Here is a 13,933-nt window from a genome sequence, read left to right on the forward strand (position 1 = left end):
ATTATCTACGTAATTATCAAGCTATTGACGTCGGTTTCCGAATCACGTATCTCGTCAACTCGCATGCATCACAAATTATGATAAATGTTATCATTTGCTAATATAATATAAAGAATTAATTTTCTTTTTATTATTTATTTAGACCGATTTTGATGATATTTTTGTGTGTTCCAGTGAATTTGAGATTGGTGTGTGTCTTCAGGTGGATTCGAGAATGGTTTAGATTCACAATTAAACTACCTCCTAAACGGCTGGACCGATTTTGATGATTTTTTTGTTTGTTTCAGTGAATTTGAGATTGGTTTAGAATCTCAATTCCGTCCATATAATATAATTCTCTCAGTTCATATAAATAAGAACTCCTCTTAACGGCTGTTGACAGGACAACGTCTGTTGGGTCCACTAGTATATATATATATATTTCTTGTGTGCGTGTGTATGTCACTGAACTCCTCCTAGACGGCTGGACCGATTTTGATGAAGGTTTTGGTTGTGGTTGTTCCAGTGAATTTGAATTGTTTGTGAAACGCACATATAATGAATACTTATAAGGAAAAAACGGTCTAGAATTTATTTGTTTTTCCACTTCATTACAAAAACAGAGAGACTAGTTTTAAACAGGCCTTTCACTACTAACTTTGAGGAGTAAATTGGACAATTTTTGTTCTAGGAAATGTATAATTGTTCTGCGTATTAAATTAAATCCATGGAATTGTTAACAAAATCACATCCGATTGTAAAAATTCACATTAATGAAATCTAGGCAAGTTAAGTCTAATAAATAAATAAAAAACTAAAATTTATGTGCATTTTCGATGTCGTGGGTGGGGGCGATTAGTAACGTTAGCCCTTTGTTTGTGATTCGATGACCAAAATACAACCAAAGGTCATTTGCAATTTCACCATAAAAGCTGCACCTGACTTTTATTTTGCTCGTCCACACATAGAATACAGTGAAATTTGCTTAATTTGATGAAAGAAAAATCTTCAATATTATTTCTTAAGAACCACGATATTATCACACCGTAAAAATTATTATTGAGATTAAATGTTATAAATATCGGACAATAAAGACATTATCAAGTAAACCATACATCGCTGCCAATAGAAACTATTAATAAACGCTTATATATATATAGCTACATTACGCGACCATTGATGACATAACGTTCAGATTTTTCCTACTCAAGAAAACATGCTGAATCTCTGCTACTTTGTATCAAAAAAGGTCAAGTAATTATCTGATATATTATTTATAATATACTTTTTTAAGACAATAAGGGACAAGACGAGGAGGACGTTCAGCTGATGGTAATTGAAACGCCCTGCCCATTACAATGAAATGCCGCGCAGGATTCTTGGAATAATCAAAAATTTTGAGCGGCGCCGCAATTGCGCTCGTCACCTCGGGACATAAGATTTTAAGTCTCATTTGCCCTGTAATTGCACTAGCTACGGAACCCCCTCAGGCCGAAACAAAATAATGTTTATACAATACTGCTTCACGGCAGAAAAAGGCGCCGTTGTGGTACCCAATAAATATATTTATAGGTTGTTTGAGACTTACCTTGATCATGTTCGATGCGGACATGCCTGATGCCGTTCAATTTGAAGGTGAGGGTGAATATATAGTGATCGTCACTGCTGTCACGAACAATGAAGGAGCCGTCGGGCTCATTGGATAGTATCTTCTCAGCGGCTTCCACCGATATCGGACCCCAGTACCACCCACACTGGATAATTAAAAAAAAATCAATGTTTGTTTTGTACCTTTTTAAAACATTGATTCAGCTAATATTATCAATAGAAAAAAATCTACTACCATACTCAATAGACAATTTAAAATATCTAGAAGTTTGAGGGAAAAGAACATTTTAAAGATTAGAAGAGAAAAAAGTGTTAAGACAAATAATAAAATACTGATCGGCAACAAAAACCTACTACTCCTCAAAGTCGAGTAAGTAAGCCTTTTGTGGGGCGATGTATATACTTTTAACAATAATATCCTAGAAAATGGTGAATACAAATGTATTATTTAATTAAGAAGAATTGTTAAAATATGTTGAAGTGGTAAAAGTAACGATAGCATGACTTTCTTAAATATACCATAGATTGGGAATGGAGCGACCGCCGTCAGGCTAAATTTTAATTATAAATTTAATTGTCTTGAAATTCTATTTCAAAAAAGCAGAAGCCTGCTGAATATCCCGTTCTTCTCAGGTCTGAGGCATTAATTTTTTTTGGCTTTCAATTTTGAATAAAAGTATTTGAATTTGAATTGGTAATATACCCCTACATAAAATCCCACGCCCACATTCTAACATCTGACACCGAATACGATGCACAATAGCTTGTTATAATAACATCAGCTTATTCATTTAGTTATCACTAACAAATAATAAGATAAAGTCCTCTTTGTCTTTCTGTTCAGGATAATTACAAAAACTACTGTACCTACTGATTTTAATTCCTTTTTCCCTAAAAGAATATTGATGGATGAGGAAGTTTCAGGTTTATACTATGTAAAAGCTTTGTGGATTATATCCGAAATATGACGATGATTGTTGAAAATGTCCGTGAAAATCAAGCCGACTGGGACCTAACATCGGTAAAGCTACCGAATGGTTTTGTAATATTTTTTTTTGTATACAAAACAATGTATAGTAGGATTTGTATAGATCTACAGATAAAAGTCTAATTGGAAAGCTATTTAGACGGATTCAGCACTAAGCCTTATCAAATATGTTACTGACACTAAGCATTTCATGTATATTATGGTGGCCCTTTAGACAAATCAAGTTAAATAAATATCGATTGTGTTACCCAAAAATAAAGAGATTTTATTTTCGAGAGGAGGATTAATTACGCTTTTCCTATATTAATTTACACTCCCACTTACTTGTATTTGATGTTTAAGGTTTAAAGGTACCTTTCTCCGAAGCCAAACAATAAAGGAATAGAACTCTGATATTATTTTTATTTTGATATCATCATGAAGCCATGCCATGCCATGCCATCCCTTACTTATGTCTGCCAGATATGGCCTCTAACCTATAGAAACTTAGAAAAGATAAAAGTTTGTCAGAGAGGAATTGCGAGAAGTTATATGGGGCTAAGAGTAAGACACAAAATTAGTAATATCACAATAAGAAAGAAAACCAAAGCAAAAGATGTAGCCTTATCTATTCAACGCTTAAAATGGAAATGGGGTGGACATATATAAAGATCAAAAGACGAAAGATGGTCCAAAGTAGTAATGAACTGAATAGGTAACGAAATCGAGACAGGCCTAATTAAAGATGTAGCGATGATATAGTAGAAACAGCAGAAAAAATATAGACAAGAATTACAAGAGACAGGAACGAGTGAAAAATTAATACAGGAGGCTTTTACCGCTAAAGGCGGTCCTTATATCGAAAGTAATAAATAACAATACCAACAAAATACTTTTATTTAAAATAGTGAAACATTAACACATACTTATAACTAAAATTTATAAGTAAAAACCTAAATGTATAAATGTAAAGAGATAAATCTCTAAATAAATAAATCATCATCAAGTGAGCTTTATTTATTGATATATTCTTTTAAAAAATTCCAACCAGTAGATATTATTTTCGATCATAACTAAGCTAAGTATATCCGCGTTAAGCATAAGTTGGCGCTTTAATGAGTGTCGTTTGTAGCGTTCTGCCGCGTTGTTCTTCATTATAACTTCTTTGAATAAAAGTATTAGGTGTAAAGAGCTTTGACGATAGCGCTAAAAGCGAAATGTAACATAATATATAACTTAATATAATGACATTATTCATATATTATTATAACAATCCAACTTATACATTACACACTGTAAGCGCAAATCGTATATCTGAGACTACGTTATTTTCATAGCATGCATTCTGTAGCCGGACTCGTAGCATTCAACGTAGCAACATTTTCCTACAGTATTAAATAAATGCTACGTTAAAATTCTTCACTGTTAAATCCGACACAAAAATAATTAAAGGTTTCGTAGCCCAAGGGTTGAATGGCACGTATCGGTCTATTCGTCGTTAACTTAAATCTCATTACTTTTAAGGCTGAAATGTTACCGTATTTAATAAAAGTGAAATAAAATGACGATCCGCGATTGGACCCGGAACGGATTCTGAGTTAAACTCCTTCCTAGTAAAAGCCCCAATTCATAAATTAAGATGTCTGCGGCGTATGTTTTTCTGGCACAGTGACACAATTTATTAATTAAATAAAAACACTTACATCTTTCACTTTTTGGATAGAAGTAGCAAAATCCATGACAGTTTCGTCGTCGTTTGCTGAACGGCGAGAGTTCGTCGGATGTGGGGACTGAGGTAGCGGCGGCAGCGCTCTCCTCACTACAGGCGGTGGAGTCTCATGACCTAACTTCTCCACACAATCGGTTTCACTTGGACGTCTCCAACGAAACAAATTGCAGAAACTTTGCTTCAAATTCAGCGAGAGCAATCTGACGGACGACATCTTCACCTTCGTGTCCTGACTTCCTTTCTTTTTCGGCTCATTCTCAATAACACTCTCTTTGGTCTCCTTACTCTTTTTATTTATAGTACTGGCGTTAATCTCAATTGAATTCTTATTCATTTTCTTATGGTTATTGTTCGTCTCTACAGCTTTCGATACTTCGTTACTCTGCTTCAAGAACATAGGTGTCACAGGTTCTTTGTATCCACTTCTTGTGTGAATACCAACGTTTGTGATAATAGAATTGTTCTTTTTGTGTAATGTGTTCCTGCATTCTGAATCACTCGAACTTGAATACAAAGTATGCAAGTACTTTCTCATTTCCCTTAATGTTAAATGTAGAGAATCAGTACTGGTATCCGTTGACACTTTCTTCTTACAGGATGAACTAGGTAACGAGTGCCTTTTAGACTTTATGTCCTTAAATCGAACATCCTTTGGCTTATAGCTTCTATCGGTGGATAAGTTGCTCGATGGTATATTAGGAGTTGTAGTTTTGCAGCGCCTTCTGTAAGGTCTCTGCGATCTCCTACTTTTCCCTCTATTAGTTTGACTAGGTCTTATCATATCAATAGGAACAGCGTATATGTCGCTATCGAAAGGGACATTGTACATGTCTGTGATGTCGGATGTTTTTGCAGACAGAGTGTCATGAGAGATAGCCTGAGTTATAAAATTAGAATCGTCGGCTTGAAACTGTGTTACAAGAGAGTTATGACTACTGGATAGGCGGGATGATAAGGAGTTTCGAGACGATGGTCGAGTGGCGCGACACGGGCTTAGGTGAAGTAATCTCGGACTGGCGAAGCGATGGTTAAGGCATTGGCGGCGTTCGTATAGTGATTCCGGTTTCAACTTTCTTGGATAAATAGGCGATATGTGACCAGCTGTCACGGGTAAAATTAAGCTCGTAGTTTTCGGTTTACTAATATTATTATCGTTAGTACATATAATTGATGGAGGCACGCACACAGCCAAAGGTTTTATCTTGGTCTCAATAAACGTAGTACTCATTTCTACGCTTGCTGGGACTGGGTTATCCTGCAAGAAAACATATCCTTTAATGATCGCATATTACGACATATTCCATTTGAAAGTTTACATTTTAAAGCAGTTATTACATAAAATTAACATGACCTCGCTTTGACGGTTGAGAAAAAAAATGGCTTTGCCATATTCGCGTTCATAATATGTAACTCGTAAAATTGTAACAAGCTTTTTAACTTTTTACACGCTCTTTGATTTAGTAGAGTATCGTTAGACTTTCAAGCGAAAATTTTCGAACGTTTATTACCACGATTGGTTTATTTTCATTATACTGCTGGTTTACACTGTATTGTTTCGTAATAAAAACTATTAAACGAATAAAAACTTTTAGAGGTTTTACTCCCTTACTAATAATTCGGTTTATACTAGTGTTTCAGATTGATGTGATAATAAATAATTTAAAAAAAATCTTATTGTATTAAAAAATCAACAATTATTAAACATAAATACTTTTATGTATTTATTAATAATGTTATAAATTACAGGAGTTGGGTACAATTTAATTAAATATCTAGTAAATGATTCAATTTACCAATCAGACTTAGCATCGTATAAATGGAAGTGAATCAACGCTATCTAGAGTTTTTATAATTGGACGTAATTTCAGAAAAACGTTCCAAACCACAATCATGTCGAAATTGAGTTAAGAAAACAAAACAGGTCACATGATTCATATTAACAGACTGACAAAAAAAGGGCAGCCTGTCACTCTTTAAATTACATCATGACTTAGTGGCCCAACCCACATGTAAGGAATACACGTCTAATATTTATTAAACTTTGAACATAAATTCCTTAAAATGTGATGTTTTTGGCTTGGAACGTTTTTCAACACCTATGTCCAATTATTCTTTAGTTAGTTAATGAATAAGATATTTATTGTCTTCACGCACGTTTCATGCACAAGGCTAAGAAACAGATATAGATATAATGCACAGTAATAGCGGTAGGCTTCGTTCCTTATTACTTATTAGTGCAGCTCGTTCCACACCGGATACGACCGGACATCGAACGTCCCCGGATATCAACGATAATTCAGGCTATTTAAGTGCCTGAGGGAAATGACTTTCAGATATGACTGAGCGTTGTTCAAATGATGTCCTAAGAGGACACATTGCTAGTAATATTTGCCGAAGCCGCAACATTCAACACTGACAGCCGGAAATAATTGAGAACGTTAAAGCTACCACATCTGCAACTGTTAAAAAACAAAGCAAAGCTAAATAAATACAGGAGGGTCTGAGGCGCCCTGTTTATGTCTATACTCATTCGGTAATGAGCAAAAATTTTAGTTTATTCCACGGTCTGGCAATTTGGAATGCGGATGATATCATCTAATAGAACCTAAACTCAGTTATGCGAAACTATATTTTTGCCTAATACGTGCGTTTGCTAAAATTGTTATATTAACAGTGGTCGTAAGTATTACATAAGTGCTTTAATATAATATATTTACATATAAACTAGATGGCCCGTGCGAATACTTCGCTTGCATTAAACAGTCACAGTAGAACAATGCGCGTAATTCTGAATGCATTGTTAATACAACAAAATAATTAAATTGACTGTCAACAGATTGCACCATAAAGTTTTTATCATTTTTAAGGACAATATTTGCCTATCAATAGCGGCAAACATAAGTGTTAAAATAGTGTATATGTCGCAGGCACATTGTATGATTTCGCATTTCACATACGGCGTCGTCTGTTTACAAACGATGAAATATGCCTTCGTCTATAAGATGCCGCAATATTTTATGAATAATTCAAACGCCGTTTACAAATTGCCGCGGCAAATTGACGCATTTAGTTCTATTTCTCAACGCGCGTCCTTGCTGATCAAAATAAGAAAAATTGGCGTCGAGTCGGCTGTCACACAAAAAAAATATCCAAATTTTACGTGTGCAGACTTTCCGGAAAAATACGGTAAATTTAAAGGGGCGATTAACAGTTGAAATTTGTTTTTGGGACCTACTAGTGAACAAGGGCTAATTCGGCCCTGGCACTCGTCGGCCGCTGCCACGGCACGCTACGCTCGGCTCGAGCGTTGTGATTAATTATCAGTCTAAATTTGTTTTTGGGACCCACTAGTCCACAAGGTCCGATTCTGTTCTGGCACTCGCCACCGCCAATGTTGGAATGGCCATCATTTTTACTGGCCATTTATTTATTAGACTGCTTTCGTATTTAAATTATTCAAATTGTAGGATGAAATAACCGGCCAAAATATTTTTAGTAACTGTCCATGTTTGACTATCGCACTAATTTAACAATCGCCGATGAATAAAATAGCTTTTAATTTTCTTTTTACTAATCATAATTACCTCTCAAATCCTTAAATAACAATTTAAATAAAATTTTCCCTTTTTTTAAATATTATTATGTCTAGTAGGTATGATAAAAATATAAGACTAAGGAATTTTTCTAATCATATGTGTACGTATATGTCTGTTAAATTTATAGAATTCTTTTAATTGTTAAATTCTTATCTTTGCCTAGGGCATGGTGAAAATGTTAGACTTCAAAGAATTGATTTGATTTATTTTAACCTTTGTATCTTTTAATTTAAAAAGCCATAATGATATCTATTATACCTCGGTACCTGTTTACTGGAAAAAAAATGCTTTGTCCAACCTGTTTCTTGTGATGGTCATCCTACAATTACAATTATCATTGTCGAAAATATAGCACTTAAACAAGTTCCCAATTTGCACAAGGCACATTTCATGACAGCGAGCGTTTGTAAACGGATGACGCTGTATGTAAAACGCCAAATTATGTGATTTGGCTGCGACATATATACCATTAAATTTTGATTTAAAAATATGGAAGTTATTGAGATCCCACAAAAACCACACCTTTGAGGAATAAACGTGAAATTGAAGTGTTAAAATAACAGCTTATTACAAAACGAGACAATCAATTGTTCTGACGTATATCCGAAACGGCTTAGCAAATTTTCACGAGACTCAATTAATTCGAGTTGTGAACAAAAAAAGTTATCACAGTAATATCATTAAATTTTGTGAGAAGTCTTCGCTTCGCTTAAATCCTAGCTAGACAAAGATTATCAATATTGGCTGTTCATCCACCCGTCCATTTCGTATTGATTGGTCGAATCTTCCCTCAATATATAGTAAATAACGCCATTATACCTCAAAGTAATGTATACATATAGCTGTTATATTAAAAGATTTTAAGAAAAATCCATAATTAATATTAAAAAAAAGTTAAACGAAAAAATAACTTTAACAGCGAAAATAAGTATTCATATTTTTTTGTGTGCAAAGATAAAATTTTTTTGTGAATTTTAATTATTCTTCTGAGATTATCTTGATATATTATTTTGCGCACATTTATTAGCGGTACAGAAAGGCTACTTATCGGGTATATTATGGTACCCGGAATTTTAAAAATTCCCAAGAGAACGCGATACTTATTTAACGGAGACGAATTTCTAGACAAAACTTAATAATTATTATGAGGCAGGTGATTATTGTTAAACTATGGTACTATTAATTGAAAATTAATTCTCAACTTATTTAACTGAATATTTAATGAAAACTTTTTAATGAGATCTCGTAATTTGTCCGTAATTCATATTTTTTTAGTTATAACAGTTTGAGACGTGAGGTTTTTTTATTATTCACCAACATAAGAGAAAAATTACCTCTTGAAACGTCACATACATCATCAGCTATTTATGCCCATGCTGGATACAAAATAATATAAGGCATATAATACTATAATATCTTTGGGGAAGGTCATTGTCTTCTGGCTGAAATGACCACGATGATGATGATAAAACATATTTTAATAAGACGAACAATAAAATATTTTTACGCAAATCGTTTATTGTAAGTTTAAATCATTTAAATTCTATGTAAAGGAAAAACAGACACAACTTTTACTTCACAGAGTAATGTGACATATATTTAATTATTTGAATTGTGATAATAAATAGTAAAATAATAATATTGCTTTTATTCCCATTTACTGATTCTGTGGGGCTTACTCTTACTACTTATCTCTTCCTAACTCTCGGCCAGACAGACTTGATAATATATATATTTAAATGCATTGTAAAAGTTCGTAATTAAATTGAGCTCCATCTTTACCATAACAAAACGTTTAATTAAAGCAAAACTATCATATTTTTTAATTCATGGACAAGTACGTTTATAATAATACATTTGGGAAATTCATTCCCTTCCTCGTTGCGAACTGCACCTCACAAAGTTTTATACTAGGAACGACAATCTTCTAAATTGCACGCCGAACGACTCGAAAACTTACACAATGACTATAGAATTATTTACATTAAAGCTTACAAGCTTGAAAGTATTTGTTTACACGAGTCACCTTTCTGCTAATGCTATCTATACAAATGATATAGACACTAATATGGCGATAAAAAAATGTTGCAAATTAATTCAAAATATACAATTAATTAATGAGTTACCTGAAATTCCGGGGGCGGTTCTATGGCAGCAACGATAACTTTACCGGGTCCTTTTTTAACGGTGTTGAAGAAATCGCCGCCGATGCGCTCGGAAGAGTCGGAAGAATCGCATAGCGACTGCTCATCAAAGTCGCTCTCTTGTAACTGCACAGAATAACGATACGTCATCGCGTGGAGTTAGCCAGAGGCAACAGACACGTGAGCACTGCACGGCGACTCGCGCTCAAGTGATTGAAATAACGCGAAGCAAATAGCAAGGGACACTATTGTCAGCACATCATATTATATTTGCCGGGAATCGGGATACGTACACTCGATAAATATCGTTTAAGCGCCGAAAGCGGGACGTCTATGTTTTGTGGCGGGAGTAGAGTTTTCACTAAGTTTTATATTTTAATAGTTCTATGCTGAAAGTTTCCGTTTATAATTGAGTCTAACTTTTGTTAAAGCGATGCGAGGTTCTTGTTTTATACTGAGTACAGTCTTGAAGCATATTATCGAGTATTTTCTCATGCTCATTAAATTTGTTGGGTCTTGTAATTGAACCCAACGTATGTGTTTAGTGTTGGGGCTATCAGAAGAAGAAACTACAGTTTATGCTAGCCACTTTCGTAGTAATTACGTATGAATTTAAGAAATTTATGAAGCTTTTTGTTTTAGGCTCCAGTGGTGTTATGTTCTTTGTGCAGTACGCACTTTTAGGTGCATTAAATAAAAAGCAAAACAACTCTTAATAATGCTGTAAATCGAATAGATGTCCAACCAAAGTTCCAAATGACATAAGTAACTTAACTATAGATCAAGGAGAGTTTCAGGGAGACTAAGTTCGGATTACTTTCGGATATTATTTTCGTCCGTAGACTCACAAGGTAATAGTGGGGTTGTTTTGTTGAAGTGAGTATCATTAGCGGTACGAATAATTAATGCAGTTTCGACCGGGAACAGTCTCGTGTAAAGGGCTCCTGAAACAACCAAGTGAAGCGCATAAGCAGTGGGGAAGTCTTGGGCAAAATTCGTGGCACTTGTTATACACACATTCAGGCTAAACATCAAAAGTTTTTAGACCGCCATTTTAGTTTTAACATTGGTGAAGTTGAGTAGTGCGAAATGCTATATTGTATATTGAAGGTTCCACTTGGGGAGTGAAATCGCTTGATCAAGTTTATTTTAATTATGAAAGGTGGCTCGCTGTTACCCAAATATATTTTATATTTGTAATATTCATAGCTCTTGAGAAGCGTTAGAATAATATTACAAACGGTTTTATTTGTAAAATATCACAACAAACACACAACTTGTTGCCGTAATAGGCAAGTTGTAACTAACATCAAAAAGTTTAGTTTTTGATTTAGTACAGTCATTTTAAAAAATGTGTTGTTTGTTTTGTTGACCAAAAAAGAGATACAGTGACGGGCCCGTTTAATTTTATGCATCACATTATAATGTACATGTGAGTAACCATCTCTTAATATCATCGGTTAGTGACAACAAAATACTAATTACACAAATTATATTCACACTTATATTTTAAGTGTGACATTATGAAGAAAAACACCAACGCTGAGAATAATGATGGAACTTTAGATCATTTATACGCCAAATTATCTAAGGAAGGAACGAGCTGAGCCTTTATTCGATTAAGAACATATTTGACATATTATAATCAAGTGTCATTTTAAATTATTGTTCTATGAACTTTACGCACTTACGGCCGTTTTCAATAACCTATCTATCCTTTAACTTACTAGACGTTGACAAATCTATCCTTTTACGCTTACATACATTTCAATAACCTATTGACGGATGGAGGCACTGGACTAAAACGATAGATAAGATCTTGTCATTAAACGGTGACAGCAATGTGTCCGTAAGTTAAACTAAGGATAGATAGGTTATTGAAAACGGCCGTTAATAAGGAACGATACATTTGCACCTCGCTATGCTTTGTTTAAAAATCATACATTGATTTCACATCATCAACATAAGCCGAGGAATCTTTAAAGTTCACGTAGACGGCTAATAAAAATAACTTGATAAAATCAAAGTATAATATACTACATTTATTGGGTTCTACCTACTGCATGCAACACCAGACGGTTACATCACTTTTATTTAACGAATTTTAAATTAATAAGTCACTTTTAATTATTCTTTCTCGCGAAATATTTTCTGATTTTTAATAATAATAGTTATATAGTTGCAATAATACTATTACGCCAGTTCACTTTAGTCGTGTTAACTAAGCACAAACCATTTTTTATTTAAGAGACACGTACAAGAGGGTTATCTTAAGGGAAGTGAAAAATCAGCTGGACATCCGCAATACCAGAGGTGAAGAAATGCGATGTCGCCCTTTAAGGTGTGTTGCTCAAAGTTTGAATGCGTTGTGTCGGTTTGGCAATACTGCAGTCAGGAGTTGATATCACAAAGTGGCTATGCGAGGCAATTTTTTTTTTCAATTGCGCGGTTGTGTAATGTCAGAAATCAAAGTAATCGATGCCCATGATTGATGAACATTAGTGAGTGGTGTACCTGTACTTTGGGGTACAAGTAATTATTTTATAGGTTATGGTACATATTATTCTTCTCTCTTTTCAAATTTTTCTTTTAAAATACCAATTTTATTATTATTTCATTACTAAAATAAACATAATATATGCTTGTACAGGTCAAGTACAGTCAATCGTTTAGGAAAGCTTAAGCCAACTTAAAAAATTAGGAGGTTTCTCCTTTTATGTGCATTTTTTATTTATTATTATGGTTAAGAAATAGTAGATTTTTCACCAAGGGAGAAAACGAATACATATTATAAAGGCGCGAGTGTTTTATTGAATCCAGGGCAGAGTGAAGGATTATAGATTTATTTATTACTTGTAGATTGAGTTTATTAAATTGTCACACGCTTTCATATATTGATAATGGAATTTTGTAGGTGAAATACTACTGCGTAATACAATGTTCTCTGGAGTTTAAAATTATGTAAAAACATAATTTGAGTAAACAATCCGGCTTGCACTCGTTTTAGTTTATCATACAGCCAGTCACTTAGTCATACAATGTTCCTGATAATTGATCTCTTAATGATTGGAACTTTCACTTAGAATATCCACATTCATTATTTTAATCACTTTTAGTCTCCAGGAATTAAAGACCTATTATAATCCATGTTTACGAACCAGACCAGCTCTCTTCGAATAGATTAATGAAAATAAGGGACGAGACGAGCAGGACGTTCACCTGATGGCAATTATGTACGCCCTGCCCATTACAATACAGTGCCGCTCAGGATTCTTGAAAAGCCCAAAATATCTGAGCGGCACTACAACTGCGCTCGTCACTTTAAGACATAAGATGTTAAGTCTCATTTGCCCAGTAATTTCACTAGCTACGGCGCCCTTCAGACCGATACACCGTAATGTTTACACATTACTGCTTCACGGCAGAAATAGGCGCGTGATATAAATCAATAATTGGAGAAGAGCACCTGTATGCATATATTATATATATTTGTGTAGAGTTAACATAAACAAACAAATTTGCGTGCACAAGTATGTTTTAATTCAACGGATTTTATGAAAAATAATACAACGACAACAATTTTAATAATAACCTTACTGTACACACTATCCAGTTAAGCCACTCCTTTAACGTTTAAAAATTGGCAATTATAAAGCGGTAATGTAAAAGGTGTTTACACAAATACGATATGAATCATCATCATTTTATTACTACATATTATAAAACCATTCAGAAATACGTGTTTGTTTCATTTTTAACTCATTAACTTTGATTACACATTTCCGATGGCTTTAGACTACATTTAACTACATGACCACCGATGTAGCCGAATGGTTAGTGACCCTGACTACTAAGCTAGAGGTCCCGGGTTCGAATCGGGTGCAATTATTTATATGATGAATATCGATGT

At 34.0% G+C, this 13,933-nt stretch overlaps 1 protein-coding gene across 3 annotated transcripts in view; it reads right to left on the reverse strand.

Annotated features, from left to right (window-relative positions):
• The window catches only part of LOC126978498 (uncharacterized), a 124,712-nt gene that overhangs the window by 42,341 nt on the left and 68,438 nt on the right, over positions 1–13,933 (reverse strand). The window contains exons 2-5 of one of the 3 annotated variants that reach the window (XM_050827335.1): positions 10,872–10,967; positions 10,006–10,149; positions 4,258–5,538; positions 1,568–1,733 (exon numbers count right to left, since the gene is read on the reverse strand). In XM_050827335.1, coding sequence (XP_050683292.1) covers positions 1,568–1,733; positions 4,258–5,538; positions 10,006–10,149; positions 10,872–10,910 — 1,630 coding nt within the window. In that variant the 5' untranslated portion in view covers positions 10,911–10,967. The remainder of the gene's footprint in view (positions 1–1,567; positions 1,734–4,257; positions 5,539–10,005; positions 10,150–10,871; positions 10,968–13,933) is intronic. The other 2 variants (XM_050827334.1, XM_050827336.1) reach the window with 2 other exon arrangements.

The sequence above is a fragment of the Leptidea sinapis genome, chromosome Z, assembly GCF_905404315.1.
Source record: "Leptidea sinapis chromosome Z, ilLepSina1.1, whole genome shotgun sequence".
Taxonomy (NCBI): Eukaryota; Metazoa; Arthropoda; class Insecta; order Lepidoptera; family Pieridae; genus Leptidea; species Leptidea sinapis.